The sequence below is a fragment of the Ambystoma mexicanum genome, chromosome 3p, assembly GCF_040938575.1.
Source record: "Ambystoma mexicanum isolate Mex_15411 chromosome 3p, UKY_AmexF1_1, whole genome shotgun sequence".
Classification (NCBI taxonomy): domain Eukaryota; kingdom Metazoa; phylum Chordata; class Amphibia; order Caudata; family Ambystomatidae; genus Ambystoma; species Ambystoma mexicanum.
The window spans coordinates 933688172-933707725 of record NC_090925.1 but is presented as its reverse complement, the minus strand read 5'-3'; the positions used below and the strand labels follow the sequence as shown (position 1 = coordinate 933707725).

The window sequence follows — 19554 nt, the reverse complement described above, 5'->3', positions numbered from 1 at the left end:
TCAAGCAGGAGTAGGGGGCACGCGGAAGCGACGCAGGGATTCCGGGAAGTTTGGAAAGAGGGAAGAAGTCGGGAGAAGGGAATCCAGGGGCCATGGGATAGCAAGTAGCACTAGAGAAGGTTCGGAGCACACGTCCGATCACAGCTAGTAGCAGCGTTGAGACGTGCGGGGCCGCAGGGGTGTGGCTTCTTTATAGAGGACGCTGCGTAGAACGTAAAGACTGGCGAGCAGCGTTCTGAGCTTGCCGCTATGTTGGTAGTATGGAGTGTAAGGCCCGATGTGTCAGGGACCAGGAGGCCCAGAAGGGGCGAGTTCGATGGTTCATGAAACTGCCTTTATGCCAAAACGGCCAGCAGGTCCGGCATCCCTCTGCAGAAAGATATCCTTTTGGTCACGTCGGAGGGCTGGTAGAATCCAGCGGCCAATTCCCAACTAAATAAATGGCTTGACGGTCATTTTTGGCAGCTGGAGAAGGATCATGTGCTTCTATCTGGGCAGCCCCAGCCACATTTGTCAATTGTGGCAGCAACCTCCTTATACTCAAAGCCTTCACGGTGTTCCTCTCGTCTTCTGCAACAAGTTGCCTCTCCAAGGAGGACAAGATACTTGTGTGTCGTAAATCTCCCCCGTCTCACCTGGGATCGCTTCTTGCTCTGTTCCGCGGGAGGATTCCTCTTGTGGACGGATCGGGTCTTATATAGGCTCGCTCGAGTCTCGTCCGGCTGCAGAGCGCGTTCAGAGTTCCGGGAAGGCCGCTGTTCCAGGATGTCCAGAAAAAGGTAGCAGTCGCTAGGGATGAGGATTCCGGGAGCAGATTAGAGGGAAGGGGTGAAAGGAAGGAAGAAGGAACCAGGAACTAGGAATAGTGGATTCGCCGAACAGCACACACATGTCAAGTCACTACCTAGTGATAGCGTTGAGATGTGCGGGGGCGTGGCCAATTTATAGAACGTGCCGTGTGCGACGTGAAGGCTGGTGCGAGGCAAGTCGCTTGGCACGGCCATGTTGGAAGTAACAAAGAATACAAGCCCTGTCGCGATAAGGAGCAGGAAGTCCAGAAGGGGCAGGTTCTATGGGTCATGACATTGTGTCCTTTGGCAGGAAGGTGTACCTTAATGCAGTTCTCCACCTTCGACAAGCCAACATGGAGGCGCTCCTATCCAGACTTGCCACAGGAAAGACAGGCCTCATTTAAGCCGGGCCTCGCGGAGTCGAAGATGGTTGTGCAAGACCTTATGGAGCCTGCTACCTCTACTCACACTGCCAAGCCCTTGGCTGTCCTGACCAAGCCCGTCCGAATTCCTTCCCTCAGAGCCTAAGTCTGACCATAAACCTTGGTCATTCAATGGGTTTCGGGACTTCCAAGCTAGGAAGACCAGGCAGCCAGAAAGGTCGCCTAGTACACACAGGCCAAATTAGCAACGCACCACAGGGGTCTTTTTTCATTCACCAGCCTCTGATGGGGGAAAAACAGTGACGTTTCGGTCGGGAAGCACGGCTGTCCTGTTGGTGGTCCTTTGACTCTGCACATCGAGGCTTGGAAGCGTCTGTTCACAAACTCGTGGATCCTCTCAATTGTCTCATCAGGGTTCAGGCTTCCCCTTCCTTCTCCTCCACCCGTCTCACTGTCGCTGCTGCAGATAGGCTCCCCTGTGCTGCTGAGGGAGATCCTGAAGTTATTGGACATGCAAGCGGTGGAGCGTGCCCCCTCAGGAGATGGGCTCTTGTTCCAAGATTTTTGTGGTACCCAAAAACAACCAGACGGCCCTGAGTGTAGTCCTGGATCTCGTCCTTCCTCCACCTTGCCCTACCCCTAGAATGCTGCAAGATGATCACGCCTGCCTAGATTGCTACATCACTATGGGCAGGAGTCTTGATGTGCTCCCTAAACCTAAAATATGCGTATCTACACATCCCCATCTTTCAGCTGCACAGACAGTTTCTGCAGTTAACGATTATGTCACACCGCTTTCAGTACAAGCTGTTGCCATTTGGTCTCAATTCTGACCCTGCGTGTTCACCAAGTTCATGAATGAGGTGGCGAGTCTCCTCAGGTTAGAGGGCCATCACCTGTATCCCCTATCTTGGGGATTGGTTGATGAGATCCAGTTCCCCCGGACGGGACCCTCCACTCGTGCCAGAGGCTGGCAGATGTGCTCTTCCAGTTAGGGGTTTCACTCAACCTGAAGAAGTCCCAGCTGGTCCACTCACAGTCACTTCAGTTCCCAGTGGTCACGTGGGATTCTCATCATCATCAAAGTTTATTCAATCCATAAACTGACATACAAAACAGCATTACAACAGTACATCAATAATAATCAGCAGACCAGATAAAATTACAATATAGACAACATTTCAAAAACGATAACATTAAATTAAAATACAGTTTCAAACTTTACCCTCAAGCATCTTTTTCCTTCGGTACCAGAATTTTTGGAGAAATTCTAAGCAACTCCATGCGACTGGCATGGTTTCTGCCCACAGCAAGAATATCAAAGTGGGTTGGCCTTGAGTGAAACCAGCACTTCTGAGGAGGAAAATAGTCCTCTTTCTGATTTCATGATAAAGAGGACAAAATAAAACAAAATGCAAAAATGCTGATCACCCTGCCAGTTTTTAGTAATCACCCCAAGGAATAAAAGATTAAGATGAGCCTTATTCAATGCCCAACGATCTATTGTCTTATTGCTGTGCAGATGGTATGATTGAATACCATCTACAGCTAAAACAAGCAGGTGTTTTCTATTTGATTCCACTGTGAGCCCAGATGTTTCCCTATTGGCCACAACAATGGAAAGAAACATCTGCTTGTATTTATTCGATATGGCGGGAGTTAAAAGTACAGACGGGCACTGCAAGCTTTGGGCATTCATTTGTAACAAACACTAGAGATAAAATTCAGCCAGAGTATTTTATGCCAGGACAAACTCTGGAGCGTGGGATTCTATTATACAGAGAATCTTCCCTACACCTGGCCGGCTGCCGTCAATCCGCAAAGCATTGCTACATTTTCTCGCAATTCCTCAACGTCAGCGTGGCGGTTTCAGCACTTGCTGGGCCTACTGGCCTAGTGTGTCCTGACGATTCCACATGCCAGGCTGAAGATGAGGCGTAATCAACCGCATTTGGTGACCTCATGGAACCAAAAAACAGGGTCACAGTCAGATAGACTTTCCAGTCCATCCTTGCTTCACCCGGACTTATGCTGGTGGCTCCTTGACAGCAACGTATCGGGGTGCCCCATTCGCTGTTCTGGAGCCTTCTCTGGTGGTGACCACAGACTCGTCCCTCCAGGGATGGGGGGTGACCTTGGAGGCCTATTTCATTCACGGCTCGTGGTCCAGGGAGGAGGCCAGCTCTGGCAACAACATGCTGGAGCGGTGGGCTTAGCGCTCCAGGCTTTTCTTTCCCTGATTGGCAGTAGGATGTGCAAGTCATAACCGACAGTTCAACAGCAATGTTTTTTCTGAACAAGCTGGGGGAACCTAGTCGAGTGCACTGTGCATGGAGGTGGTCTTGATATGGGAATGGGCTCTGTCTCAGGGCACCTGGATCAGAAGAGTTCATCTTCCGGGGGACAGCAATGCGGAAGCAGACAGGTTGAGCAGGTTGGGCTCCAATACTTACGAATGGGAATTGCACAGCAGGGTCCTGGATCCTCTTTTTCTTCAATGGGGCAGGCCGGATGTCAACCCCTTCGCAAGCCGGTCAAGTGGCACAGCGAGTAGAGCGCTCGCTTTGACATTGTGCAGAGCCTGCTAACGCAGGTTCGAATCCCGGCGGGGCCAAACTCAGCCTTTCATCCTTCCGAGGTCGATAAATGAGCACCACACACCGTGGGTAATAATAAGCAGCGCTCAGATACCTGAGGGTTTGTAGCGCTATATAAATGCCAAATTATTATTATTATTATTATGGGCAGGACAGGGCCTTGCGTCACTGACGATGCATTCCTGCTGCCCTGGCCCAACCTCAACTATCATGCATTCCTTCCTCTTCCCTTGTTCCAGAGGCTTCTCCGCAAGTTCAGGGCGGCCGTGGGTTGAAGACTTCACATCATACCCCTGCAGTGGCCATTGAGACCCTGGTTTTCGGACATTCTCCAGCATAGGGATCAGGGGCCACTTCCACTGCTGATTCCCAATATGGGGTGCAGTTTTTTTTTAAAAAAAAAAAAAATTATTTGATATGGTTGAATTCAATCAACCTTTCAAAATAGATACAAAACATATCATGAATCAGTACAGCACCCAGACCTGGGCAAACTAGCCCTAGCAGCCTGGCTTCTGATCAGCTAAAGCTTACGGCAGCGTGTACTTGTCAGCTGACAACTGGGACAATATACAGGAGGCTAGGAAACCGTCTTTGCATGCCCAATATAAAAACAAGTAGTTACGGTTTTGTAATTGGGCACAGGATCAAGGGATGGACCCCCTCCTCTGCTCTGTGGATGACATCCTCCCTTTCTCTGCCCACTTGGCCCGTTCTGGGGTTCAGGTTATCACCTATTTGGCAGCAATAGGGGCTTGAAAAAAAACATTCAGCTGCGAACGTAGTAGTCAAGACTTACCTCAAGGGCTTGTTGCAGCTGTTTACACTAGTGCATATGCCATATCCCGTCTAGGACCTTAATCTGGTACTGTCTGCGCTCCAGCGCAAGCCATTTGAGCCACTGGCCTCGTGGATCTCAAGTGGGTAACGCTGAAGACGGTTCTGCTGGTTGCGCTCACGTCAGCACTGAGAATTAGCAAGCTGCAGGCCCTGTCAGCTTGTGAGCTGTTCACTGTCTTTCAAAATGATATGGTGGACTTTTGCACCCAACCAAAGTTAAGGTGGTTTCTCCCTTCCATTTGAACCAGGAGATTTGCTTACTGGTCTTCTTTTCTAATCCTCAATCAGACACGGAACGGTCACTGCACTCATTGGATCTGAAGAGGGTACTTAAGTTCTATCTCTTCTGGTCAAAATTGCTCAGAAAATGAAAGGCTTTGTTTGCCACGTATGGGGGCCTGGTCCCTGGGACTCCGGCCTCTAAGGTGTCCATTGTACGCTGAATGGTTCTGGCCATTTCTGAAGCTTACACAGCCCTAGGCAAAAAGGTGCCTCCGGGAATACACGCACATGCGGTAAGGTCCAAGGCCACGGCGGTGGCATTGCAAAGGCACGCATCGTGGAAGACGATTAACAAAGCAGCTACTTGGGCCATGCCCTCAGCTTTTTGCAGGCATTACTCTTAAGACATCAGCTCCAGGAAAGACGCTCAGTTTGAGCAGGCAGTTCCCTAGAACTTGTTTGCTTCCAGTTAAACTCTTGTTCGGCACCCAGATCTGTTTGTTTTGGTGGAATCACCCATAAGGATGGAGGAAAGGGACGTGATGTATGAGTAATTAAAGTTACTCACTGTAGTGACTACAGTACTCATTGTCTTTAGTCTCCTTTCCTCCATAAACCCCTCCATAAGCCCCACCCACCTTCTCCCGCTAGTAGGCCAGGAATTAAAACTGTTATTACAGCCAGGTTTACATGCATCTGATGTGTCAAAAGGGGACTGAGGTGAGGCGGCGTGATCAGGGCCTAATGGGCATGCCTACAACCCGGGCCATGCCCCCACCGGCTATACTAATTTTAAAGGGTATGCTCACTTTTTTCTTTGTCGTTAGGTTCCCGTACCATCCCCGTGCCAGGAGATGCCCATAAGAATGACGGAAGGGGGACTAATGGCAGTAATCCTGCCAGCTGTAATTCTGCCGATTTGGCATGGGGAAAGTGGGAGGATTTACCTCCACCATGAGTCTGGAGGTAAATCACCCACTCCAGGCTCAAACTTGTAGTATGGCCGTGCGAGAAAAGTGGCTGTAATTTCGCTACTGACATTTTTTTCCCTGCACCGCCATGCAGAGGTATGGGAGAGTCGCACTCACAGGCATCTATGATTGGAGGCTTCGGCAGTTTGGAATTCCATAAGAAACATCAATGTCCAAACGTTCGTTAGGTTAAAATCAACTTTTTTTATTCTTAACATTAAAATTTGTTTCTTCCAATTTGCACCCAGCAAGATCTGACGGGAGGCAGAAGCAAATCAGTGACGCGTTTTGCTACTCCTGGTACCTTGGTCACAGGTTTTTGCTCTTTTTGGTTCATTGGATTTATTCCAACATGCACATTAAACTATTGACATTGAGAGGGGGTTAAGTTTTGCTTTTACAGAAGTCCATCTTTTATTTTGATTGCATTTTGGACCTAAGTAATACATGGTGAAAACAATACGGCCATTTTAGTATTCCCAATTGTATGCAAAACGTTTTCCACATTGCCTCCTTTTTAATAGGAATTAAAATATGCAATTCAAGGGTGTTCTATCATAATGGCATTAACAACCTGGCTAAAAAAAACACAACGAACAACAGCAAACAACTTATGCCACTTTTAACTTCCGATGCATTTCCAAGGGATGCATCCGGTCTTTACCATGATATCCATGTAGTGTGTTGCAATGCGTATTTACATAAAGTGCTATGTGCTTTTATTGCATATCGGTTTTCCTAGTGGAGTTTTTATTCTCGAACTTTAAAGTGCAGAATTTGTTGTTATAAAGTGCATTGTTATGTTTATAAAGTGCATAGTGCTCTGTATTCGATCTTTATAGCTTCTAATTGGAGTTGCTGGTCGCCTGCGTGTGTGTGTGTGTGGGTGTGTGTGTGTGTAAATAGTATATGTATATTTAGTAAAAGTAGAAGAATAATAGGAGAGGGAGGGCCTTCAAATAGCAAAAGAACAAATGTAAAGGTAAAACTATAATTGCAGTTGTTCCTGCAAAAAGTGTTGCAACTCAGCAAACAGGGATCATTGATGGGGGGATAAAAAGACGCAAGATCTAAAACCTGCAGTGTAGAATTCTTTAAAGAAGAGAAGTGAGGAATTGGAAGTGTACTTTTTGACTGTACTTTTTTGATGTCTTGAGACTGTGAATGTTCAGGTTAATTGAGGTTCCTTCAAAGATGAGGCAACAAAGCATTCCAGTACCAAATTGCTTGCTGCAGCAGTGGTGTCATCAAAGAAACACATTTGAAAGTTGCCTAAGTCATTTTTCAATTAAATGTATAAAGAATTAGAGACAAAAGATGGTTATTTTGGATCACCACTAATGCACGTTTTTCCCTGAAAGGATTTTTGGTACTGCTGCCTTGGCAAATTCAAGGATTGTTGTCAGAAGAATTCTCTTTTCTTTTGTGGCAGTGATGGCTATAACAAGTGGCGGGATGCTTTCAAACCTACTCAGATCCTCGAGAGTCTGTGCAAAAAGAATGATCTCGACTCCCCAACATACAGGCGGGAAGAGGTGAAGGTCAACAACAAAGTATTTCGAATTCCTAACGAAGCTTTTCCAGAAGGTAACCGTTATTTTGTCAATGCCCATATCTGGTGAGGTTCACCTCAGGGAGGGGATTCTGATTACCATTCTTTCACATGAACATAACAGATGAGTGCTCAGATCCAGTGTATGTAATGCATACAGAGAGAAGGGCCCCTACAATCTGTCCGTCAAGGCAGGGCTTTATGTGTGCAGTCCGGATCCCTGGAACTGAGAAGCTTCGATGAGTCATCAACAATGGACAAACTTGTGGTTTTGCTAGGATGAGTGTACAAAATAGGCTCCATGCATTCAGTTGCCTAGTGTAGAAACATCAATTCAGAGATGTCAAATCTCTTTTCTTATTTCGTAATAATACTTCTTTTCAGGATCCTCAAAGTATGCCTATGTTAGAGAATTACTATGACATGTTCTGTTTTATTTGGAAGCATGTTCACCGTTTTGATGCACTACTATTCAACTTAATTGTATGTGTGTATTTTTGTTTTGACTAAAGCTATATCACAATGAGGAGTACAGGTTGCCAATCCACCCAAGCTGTGAATGCAGAGATTTTCTTTTTTTTAAAACTTTTTCTTATGATAACATTTCAGGAGTAATCTTTATCTGTATGTTGGGGTGTCAGGGTACTCCACCATGTAGCTAAAAGCAAGAAAGCAAGGTTAACTGAAAACAACGTATGTCATTGAGACTGCTAATGTTTGCTAAACGAAATCCGTTTCATTATTGGACCACTACTATGCAGATCAGTAGAGATGATGTCTTATTTTGATTATCATGTCCTCTGAAATGCTTGCACATATGCTGCTAAATAAGCAATAAATACAAACAAGCATTGGCAAAGGCAAGAGTTTGGGCCTTTGTGCAGGCATGGGATAGGCATGTTCCAGGCACTGGCATAATGTTACTACCCCGTCAAAAGACTGCACCATCTGGAAACTCGTCTTAGTACCTGGGGTTATTATTACAGTGCCTGCGAAATACCTAGCTAATGCATATACACGAACCAACACTGTTGGCTTTGCCAAGGCTTGTTTTAATTTTTTATTTTATTTTATTGTTTGATTCTTAAGTTTAAAGTGTACAACTTTTAACTACAGATAAAACAATCTAAAATATAATGCAATACAGTACAATATAATACTGGGACATACAGTCCACTAATATTTCCAGTACATATTTAATACCAATAACAATTCCATTGTAATATCATTTCTTACTTTCATTGTTTCATTCTTTCGACCAAGGGGCCCACAATCCTATTAAAACCATTGCCAATACACTGTTAAAAGCAATGTAAATCATTCTTATATAAAAATTAAACATTATTAACTCAAAATATATGCCTATAAATCATTGCAATAGTTTTCCTAGTATCTCATTTGTTATATCACCATTTGCCCATATATTAGAGAGACACACTGACGTTTAGGTCTATTTTGCAATAGCAGAGGCAACATAGGTAGTACTGATATAACAGTGATTTGCACCATTGCAGTGGTTATTTTAAATCACAAAATGCCCCTAATTGTTTTCAGGTTTTCACAAAATGCCGCCAGACCCAGTATAATTCTATATGTAGCTGTTCTCAATCGCTATTCAGGCAATATGTCCAAAAAGTCTCACTCTTAATTGCATAATAGTCGTGTACATAGTTACCCAATAAGGTCATGTAGGTTGGGCCCAAGACTTTCCATTATGTTAGAACGTGTCTTGGAGTCTCAACTTTCCCACATAACCCAGAAACCTGGCATATCCTTTGCCCCAGGGGAATTTTAGTATGTGCCCCCTTAAAACCATCAGGGGTAGCTGGTTTATACATAACTTAAATCTTAAACTACGCACATCCAGATTGGGGCACTGTTTTAAATAGCCCTGTGTATCCAAGAACCTATGTGTCCCTTTTGCGATATATTTGTATGATCTCAGTGACAATAACCTAGTGTGATTGTTGGTCCAGTCTCACGGTTCAAGTTTTCTAATAAATAAGGCTTGTCTAGTAGCAAAATGTGTGCCCCTCTCGAAGTTCTGGTGCCAATTTATATTGTCATATAATGTATCTAGTTCCTGATGGAATCTCTTGCTGCTATTATTTTATAAAAAATAAAATACCAATCAATCAATGGAATCTCCTGCTGCAGATATTGAGGTCTCGACGCCTGTCTCCGGCATCAGTCTTCAATAATGCGCATTTTGGATTTGATTTAGCTCTCAAATGCAAGACGCCCTGTCTCTTCCATAAATGCGCCTTCAATGATAATAACCCCAGTTCGAGCCTAAAGTATTCTATGGGGGTCGAAGGAGAGCATCTTAAAACCTTTCTCCAAAACTGCCCCTCCAGCTTGTCTAACCAACTCAAGTCTCTCCAGGCTAGGGCTTCCAGGCCATATAGAATAGCCGGGCAATAACTTTGCTTATAAAGCATAAGTATACCCTCAAAGGTTTACCCAGCCGACTGATTCGTAAATTCGGCTATTAGGTGTGTTTGACGATATGCCTTATTTTGCTTAGCTTCAATAATATGTGCATAATTATGTTTTGCACTCATCAATAGTCCTAAGTAGGGATATTTGTCCACATAAGCCAGATTGCCCAAGCTTGTAGAGAAAGTCAACCGGTTTACATTTTTTGGTGTTATAGCCATGACCTTTGTTTTATCCATATTAATGACCAACTCATTTTCAGCTGCATATTTTGTCAAATTCTCAAACATCTCCTTTGCTCCACTGTATGTATGATTAACACCAAATCGTCGCCATATAGCATGCAGGGTATGGGGACCCCTCCTATTCTAGGGCAGCAACCAACATTTGTTAAGAGTTTTTGGGGGAGGTCTGCCATATATAGGTTATACAGCATAGGAGCCATAATACAGCCCTGGTTGACCCCCCTGCTTATCATGAACCTAGCTGATACGTTGCCTGTATCATCCAGTCTCACTCTGGCCCCCGTGTCATGATGCAATCCCTTTAATATCGATACCAACCATGTGGGGCATCCCCCTGCTTCAATTTTACTGCAGAGTTTAGTTCGATCTTTATGGTCAAATGCATCCTGAAAGTTAACAAATAATATGCACAATGGAGCCCCACCCTGGTCTGCTGCCCTAGTTATGAGCGCGTCCAGGATCCCTAGATTATGGGTGGTCGAGCTGCCCGGTCGGAAGCCCATCTGGACGAATTGCAATATCTTCCTTTCATCTACCCATCTCTGTAGTATGCTCAGTACAAAGGACGAGAATAACTTACCCGCCACGTCCAATAAGGACAATAACCTATAGTTTTCTGGGGTCAAACAATCACCTTTTTTAAAGACGGGCAGCAGGATCGATTGCTGCCACGAAGACGGGATCGCCTGTGACTCCCATACTTTCCTGAACAGGGCCTCCAAGATCTCAGCCCACCGACTTAGGTCGTGTTTCAGTACTGTGCTGGCTAAGCTATGAGGGCCTGGTGCCCTGGAGCTGCTTAGTTTATCGATCTTTTCTTCTATAGCAGCCTGTGTGATATTTTAGCAGCCAGGCCCGTGGGAAAAACGTCTTAACATTGTTCCTCTCCTTTTCCATAAGGTGAACTATCCACATCTGTTCCTTGATTGGGTTTAAAGTCTGTTTCTTTGCTTTTCCTTCTTTTGAGCAGTCCAATTATATTCTGCCACTGTCTGTTTTTAATTGACAGTCTCCTTTGCTGTAATTATAAACCAGCGTTTATAATTACAGATGGTTGCCCTTACACGATAGGTCTGCTCACTATGGTCATATTTTGCCATCCGAATGGCTCTCAGGCTATTTCTCTTTTTGCATCCCGTTTTTTGGGGTCATACCCCTGAACCTGCTTGTCCACTGCAAACAGTTTCCCGGTTGTAAAGGTCCCTGTTTTGGCCGCTAGGCTGTGCAGCCATTGTTCTGGTTGCCACTAAGTCTATACACTAGGCATGGGTCCCCAACTAATGTTTGCCCAAGTAAGGTGTTTGCCTTTTGGACATGCCCGGTGGTCCAGCAGATACGGTTGCCTGCACAATTGGTCTGTATACCTGCACAGAATCTTGGGGCAACTTCTGTATCCGGTCTTTGAATTGTCAGGGACAAGATAGCATGGTCACTATGGTGGTTCCGGGTCACACTTAGATCAGAGACCCCTTCTAGGCATTCATTATTACCAAAGAAGTAATTCAGTGTGGCCCTATGATTGTTTTGTGCCCATGTGTATTGCCCCGGTCGATCCCCTCTAACTCAGCCATTTACAAGTGTTAAGCCCCATGTACCCACTGATCTCCCTTAATATTGCCGACTTTTTGCAGCATGTCACTTCTCTTCGCTACATGTCTGAAAGCTGTGCATTCCTGCCCATCTAAGCAGCGTGCATTTAAGTCTCCAGCCAGGAGAATTTGTTGACTTTCATTGTCTTTCCCTCAGTCTAAAAATAAATCCACTTAGAGATAATGTATTGGCTCTAGAAGCTGTACATCTGGTGGGATATGAATGTTTATCAGTAGCATTTTACCCATGTGATGTTTATTCCCCCACCTTAATTCAATGGCTTGCATTGCATTTGCAACCAGGGTGGAGTGCCACCTGTCTTGATTCAATGTCCTGTCTAAAACCTATACTCAAGAGCCCATAAGGGCGGCCCTTCACACCTCTCTCTCTGCCATTACCTGGTACATGTGGAAGCCATCCACATGCAAGGCAGCGTTAAGCCAGTTTTCTTGCAGTAGGAATATTTCATGCATGGCTAACTGGGGCATCAAGCCCTCTTTCTGGATAAGGTTACTGTACCCCCTAGTGTTCCAACTTGCAATGCTGTAAGATCAGGAACCCAGGTCGCACATATATCCGGGGCCTCCTATATATCCTCTTTCTTGACTTTCCTGTATTGTCTCATCCCCAACCTTTGATGTCATGGTATGCAGGCTAGCAGATGGAGGGGCACTATAGAGTCTTCCATTTGCCAGCAGCCAGCGTTCTTTCTGACTCCCTAGTTCCCCCTTTGCTGCCAGTCTCATTCCATCATATTTCTCCCGTGGGGGGACACCCACAATGACAGTCAGTTGAAAGCCCCAGCTCCATAGGATATCTACATTAGAGTACAGTAATGATACCACCACAGGTGATGCAAATCCTTCCCAGCACAATTCGTGTCACTGTTATATTTCGGGAGTGCTATTTGCAGGAGGTCTCTTGTACTTATCCTGGCCAGGTCCGGGATATTCGCCAACAAGTCCAGCAATTTTACTCGATTCAAAAAAGGGCTGTTCCAAGTTGGCGATATTTCCTCAATTTTTACTAAAGAACTCAACAGCAGTGTATCAGGGCTGTTTAAGCCACCTGGCCGCCTTGCATACTGTCCACCTCCAACTTGCCCATTCTGCTTTACCTTCATTTCCATAAGCACAGTTTTTGGTATATACACTTGTCTTGTCATTTTGTGTAAATGCATGCAGCTCTTGATATTGGGTGGCAGCAGGCTTTTCAAGGTTAAGGTGCTAACAGCCTTTTGGCCAACCTTATTCGGCGAGATTAATGTTTTAGATGTCAAGGGGTAATTTCTCGCTCTGGTCCATTTGTCCATGGTGCCTCTGAGTTTCATATGTCTGTTAGTGCCGTCCCCCTGTGCCTTTTGCGTACAGCCTAGGGGCGGCCAAAGCTTTCTCCCCCTTTGCTACGCCCTTTGCAATACTGGTCCTTTTGGCCTTTCTGTGGTCTGGTTGGCAATGTTATGGCTGTTACTACTTTTGGTGTACCAAACTCATAGTCATGTTTGCCTTGTTGTACTTCACTCTTAAATCTTGTTGCTTCCGAGTGTTTCATCATTGAGATTTCGGCACAGAGCACCTCCAGCGCATCCTCTTCGTTGCATGCAGCAACAGTCACAGAAGCTTCTAGCTATATTGATGAAGTATCGGTCTCGGAGGCCTTGGCCTTTCCCCAGGCCCTGTCCTTGGACAGACTAACTGCCAGGGCATCTGTATTTGATTTTACCCCCACGTGACCCATTTGTCTCCGGTTGGTTTCCAATTTTTGTGTCTATGCCTTCTGTTGTGACTTTCTCGATCAACATGGGTCGTTTTTGCATATGTTCCACCACTTTTATAGTCAGTACATTTAGTTCCTGTTGATTTGCTGCTAAAGATGAACCCAGAAGGAATAGTGTCTCTATTTTTGTTAGTACTGTATCTATCAATGTAAGGGTGGCTTCCTTAGACCCGGGACCTAACTCACTATATGAGCTTTCATATTCATTGCTGTCTTTACTTTCGTCACCTGAATACTCCATGCAAGCTGCCAGTGCAGTAAGGTCTGGACTTGTGACAGAATTCCTCCAATGAGGTTACTGCTACGCGCTGTACCTTGCCCCATAGAATTCCGTTTAATGTTATGGCACATTTTAAGTAGTGATCCATTATTGTCTATTGACACTGGGGAACTCAAGCCACCTTTTTCAAACTCATCTGGTCTGCCAATAATATTGCTATTATTGGGGATGCGTCTGTACTTCCAGCATAGTGACATTACCTAGCCCCTTAAGCTGCAGCACGCGGCTCAAGGCTGGGGGATGGATCGGACTTAGTGATAGCCGTAAAATGGTCCGTAATTGGCACTTGAGGGGGGCACTGGCCATTTTCCGTTACAGCCGTATCTTACTTATCCCTTTTCACAAGGGATATTCCCTTTGTCCCTCTTACCGTATCAACTGGACTCCGCGGCTGCTTGCCCCCTTAGCATGCTATTACGCAGTCCAGTTCTAGTCAAAGTTTAGCTTTTTTTGGCAGTATTTTAGCCTTCACCATAATATAGTTTATGGCTGAGGGGTGGAATGTTACAAAGGGTTCCTTAGTAGGGATGTGCCAATGCCAACAGATTTTAAGTGGTAAAGTGTATTGAGTCCCACTGATTACATGAAGACTAAACAGATTGGCACTTCCATGCGAAGATGTGCAGACAGCCGACACCACTCTTAGAGGTACTCCTTGAGTGTGCGCGCCCCCACTGCTTATTTGCGCTTCCAGGTAGCGGGCCAGCCAGGGCTTACAGGCCTAAGCCAATTATATTGATGCAAAATCGTTTGTTCGCCCGAGCACACAGCTGATCCAGCCTTTTGTCCCTCCTGTATGTCCGCTGGGAAATTATTTGAAACAAATGGTCAAAGAGAGTGGCAATGCAGCACGGAATTTCGACAGCTGACAGCACTCGTAGAGGCACTAGTCTCCCAAGGAGGAATTCATTGATGGAACAGATGCAAGGGCACGCATATTGCTTTTTAATCAAGCGGCTGGCTGAAGGCAAATTTGGTTTAGACCTTTTTATTTTGACAAGAGCTATTTTACAGTTTTACAACTGCATTTACGCCATTACTGTTCAGAAGACTGATTAGAAACAACCTCAACATCCCTTTAAAGCACAGATCTAGCTCAAAGAGATCCCAGAGAAATGTGTTTTGGGTGTGGGAGTCAGGGTGGCATCAAGGATAAAAATTGGGGGGCAGTGGATGGGCTAACCCTTCAATTGTTGGGAGAGGCGCTAACTTCAGAGACTGTGGCGCAAGGGTCAATTATACTTTTTTGAGGGCATCTAACTTCCTTGTGCATTCTATGAGACTATTCAGGTGAAGCTTCAATGTTACACGCAGTAACTCTCCTTCACGTCTGAAACCACACACTTAAGGACTGCTGTGCTTGTCCTTAGCCTCAAGCCCAGGGATCGTATCTCTCCAGCCCTGAAATCTCTCCATTGGCTCCCAGCGGCAGCAAGGATCAAGTTCAAGACCCTCTGCATTGTCCACAAGGCCTTCTGGTGCCTGGCACCGCAATACCTCCAACTCTCTCTCTCCAGAAATATCTTCCTACTCAAGCTCTTCGCTCCTCCACCTCCTTATGGGTCAGTCGCTTCTCCAAGCAACGAGTTGGGGGCAAATCTCTTTCTTCGGCTGACACCTCCATTTGGAACAGCCCCCCTGCCTCTCTGAAACTTGAGCAGAACCATCTCCGGTTCCGAAAGCACCTTAAGATCTTCCTCTTTGATTCTGCCTTCTCTCTTCCTCTCCCCTAGTGATCTCCTGTCTGATACTGCACTGGTCACATGGCTACCCTCTTGTTAGGGAGAATTCTCTCTTTAGGCTGAATTTCCTAACCTAGTGAGTCCCCCAGCAGCTTTGCTGGATTTCTGGAGTTTGTTTTTTTCTCCTGCCAAGAGTGAGACTCTTTTTCTCCCACTCTTGGACATGTTTATGGTGTTCCTTTGACTGTTAATGTGTTTTATGGGCTATGGGGTCCTTTACTCCATAGGGTCTCATGTGTTTTTACTATGTGTGTTACACAGCACCCTCCGTGCAGTAACACAGGGGTGTCATAGTGACACCCCACCATAGACTGCATACTCTGGCACTGACTACTGTCTCCCAGGGCATGTAAAGTCACCATTGGCTTTACTAGTCCCAAATTATTAACAGAAACAAGTACAAACCATCATATTGTGGGCGTACTGGTCGGGGCAATTCGATTGCCCCGGGGTCTGTTAGTCGAGGGGGCACGTCTCCGTCCCCCCTGATCGAGTTTTGGCTGGTGGCAGTGGAAACTACTTTTTATATTCGACCACGAATATTTCCCTATGGGATTTTCCCATTTTTCGAGGCTACCAACTTTAATTATTTAATTATCATAGCCTCGAACATACCGCCGGTTTATTTAATTAATATTAATTCGCCGGTTGGTATTTTTTTGCCAGGACTCGATTCTAAAATGGCGTTTGTGTTCTCTTCTGTGACTCCAACCCAAGTCGAGCCCTTTGTTCCACTTTTTGGCGGGCTTCTCCACAGAAGCCTCCAAAAGTGGTGCCACTCTGTCTGGGTACCACAGGGGGTGTGGGAGGGGGTTTAGGCACCCTGGACTGAGTTACCTTGGTAACTCAAGTTGCACTCTTGTGTGATTGGCCCAAGTGGTGAGCCGGCCGGCTCACCACTTAGCATGTTTGATTGACAGCTAGGCTGAGTGAATGGGGGTATGCTGCATAAAAGCAGGGCTTTGGGGACTGGAACTTGAGAAGTCGCCACAGGACCTGAGAATCCAACGAGGGAGAAGCTGAGCCGACATACTAGGACGACACCACCGGTTGAGCCCTGCGGAACTGACTCACCACTTCCCGACGACAGAGAAGATCTCCCGGCTGGAGAGGCTTCTTCCCCTGACTCGTGGGCACAACCAGTTTACCTTCTTTCTTCGCACCCCAGACCGGTTTGTGGTCGAACTACCTGTGCCAAGCACCCCAGCGGCCGGATAGCCACTCACCACTGAACCGCGAATCAACGGACCGCTCCTTGTACCGGAGAAACTCTGCGGCTGGTTTCTTCCCTGGCAGTGCAACGGACTCCTGTCTTCCTCCCCGACGAGATCTTCTCTTCCCCCGGACGAAGCACCGACTTGCATCCGCTGCCAGGAACAACTGTCCCCGCTGCAGTATTCTCACCACTTTAAGGTACCGTGTCCGCCAGGCCTCCCTTTCTAAAGATTGCTACAAGGTAATAATAACCCCTTAACCTTCTGGACTAGGCTGGCCGCCTTGACCCTCTAACTGGTCCCTTTCTTTGGTCCAACTCCTTTTTGAACCGTTACAAGACTTTTGTGCACTGCAACGGTGTGACCTTGAACACATTTCGTTTTGATCCTCTTAAAGCAGATCCGGCTTACTGACTCTGAATTCACGGTGTTACTTTGCCTTCCTCTCTTGTGTGTTCATGAAAAAGTGTTGGGATCTGTTTCAGTTTATTCTCTGTTTTTCTCTCCCTTTTTAAAACGAGTTATTAGAGTGCCATCTACGTTAAGCGCTCACAGCTGTCTGAAAATAAGTGGGGCTCTACTTAAGACTTGTCTAATATTCTTTTAAGGGAGTGTATATATTTTGGTGACCGTGTTTTTGAATTGCTTACTATTAGTGCCTGTGTGTTTTTCTAGATGTGGTTTTTAAATAAATATTTATATCTCTTTTACAACAAGCCCTGGTCAGTGTTTACTTGTTCTACTTTGTTCTCTTGACCTATTGTGACTACTCTGTATACTGCCTAACTCTTATTGAGGGATGTCTGACTGCTCAGCCACAGCTACCAAGTGAATCTGTGTGGTACAGACTGCTACCAAGTGGGTTTACTGCCAAACACCTGTAGTCCTAAATCTTTTGCAGTGGTCCCAGAGGGAACTGCACAGGTTTCTGCCTAACACCTCTGAACCCGGGCCCGGGTCCCTGTCTGCCGAGTTGCACACCTGCACTGCCTCCTGGCATATCCTGCACTTGTGGTCTGTATCTGTAACCCTACAATCCCCTTTCCTGCACTTATTAGACACCTGTTGTCAGCACTTTTAACACATGCACTTGCCACCTCTTGGCGGCCCTACTTGTTGCATCGATTTCATGCCCTGCACTTGCCCATCCTTCCCCCCTGACCCCCGGCACTTCTCCATATTGGGGGGACATGTACAGTGGACTGTAAAAAAACGATGGTATAGCAAAACACTTGATATTCACTGAAAAGACCTTAATTAAGGTGCAGTTAAGTTGTGCAGATTTAATGCAACAAAACTCCTAAAATTAAGTGGATGCGGGAAGTCATAACTAGCTTACCCCGGCACGTTAGGCAACATAGTATTATGCACACAGGTAGATATTATTTAAATATATGAAGCACACAAATAACTGATGTTGTTAAGGGTGTAGCATAACGATGAACATATGGCGGAATGCAATGCAAAGTTTATTAACCTGCGACATTGCTTTTGCAGGCTTTACCATGAAAACATTAACATTAATTTATTATGGTGATGACATTTCATCCCAAGATAATTGTAAGGCCGTTTAACCAACGTAATGTCAAATCTGCTTGGATGGTCAAGATATTTTAGGGTCATTGCAGCCAGACACGGCTGGTAGTGTAATTTTCAGATGCTGGTAAGAAGTTGGGTTTATTTGAACGTGTGGCTTCTGCAGTTGTGGTTCTTGGCCACTTGTCCTGACCTGGTATATTCAATGCACAGCCTGACATCGGATCACAGTACATGGATGAAGGGAGGGAAAAGCCATCTTTAGTAATTATGGAATGAAGAGAAGCATCTTCAGGGCTCAAGCTTTAGTGTACTCTACCATGGTTTGGCCAATAAAGGTTTTACCTCTGCATGTGGCCCTTAGATATTTGCTTGCTTGACCGGAAGAAGAAGCCAGGCCTGAGCTTCCTGGTTGAGATTTAATGTGAGGCTATTTTTGGCAGATATACTGGACTCTTTAAGGCTGTGCTAAAAAGTCTATTTGGTTACCAAATGTAAGAGAACATTGAATTCATTGTATAGTCATATGTATGGAATTTGGAACTTGTTTTATTTTCAGCTATTAAGCCAATCAAATTAATTTTAAATGTGTAAATTCAGCATAGTTTTTGTACGAATCTTTCTTGCAAAACTAAGTCTGTTGCTTTGTTCCAATATCTTTTTTTCTTCTTTACTGTTACATATTGTAAGATTTGATTCCAGTTTTAAAAGAGAGCTACCTTATTAATCTTAAAATTCTGTACTAGGTAGTTCATGTAGTTACGAATGCTTTATTGCATCAACAGAATATGTATTAATCTGGTAGAATACGAAGGCTGGAAACTGACCTCACTGTTATTTTCGGATGCGTATATGTGTTGAAGGGACCGCTTTGGTTTCAAAAGGTAATGTTCTATTCAATCCATGGTACTCACTTGTTTGTCCAATCAAATAAATAATTACCTTTAATTCACAGCCTCATTTTACATACGGCAGTGTAGGAAATGGAAGTGTAAAAGAAGGTGTTATGCTTTTACGCCTCCATTTCCCACTGTACCCCATGTTCATGCTCTGGTAAGGCAGAGGAGGAGCATATAGCAGCGATACGGCCTCTGCTACGCTGACCTCCCCTGTCTTGTCAGTGCACTTAATTTTAGCCCTCACTGAGATTTTCATGCAGGTATATCCGTCATGCTTCAGCGTTTGGTAAAGATCAGATAATAAATGGTGCCTGCAAGAGTAATTTGCTAGCAGCGTTTATTTTTTCACAGACGGACAGGAAAAGCAAAGAGTACAAGGAAATACCCCTGGTTTTATTCTTCTTTTTTCCATTCCGCTTTGTGAATGTTTAAAATTGCACACGAGACCCAACAGCACACAAATGCAAACATTTGTGG

General features: G+C 45.2%; 1 protein-coding gene across 1 annotated transcript in view; it reads left to right on the top strand.

The window, feature by feature from the left end:
- Positions 1-19554, top strand: part of LOC138581135 (fer-1-like protein 4) — a 1598034-nt gene that overhangs the window by 1370248 nt on the left and 208232 nt on the right. The window contains exon 38 of the mRNA XM_069652231.1: positions 7237-7391. Within this exon, the coding sequence (XP_069508332.1) occupies positions 7237-7391 (155 nt within the window). The remainder of the gene's footprint in view (positions 1-7236; positions 7392-19554) is intronic.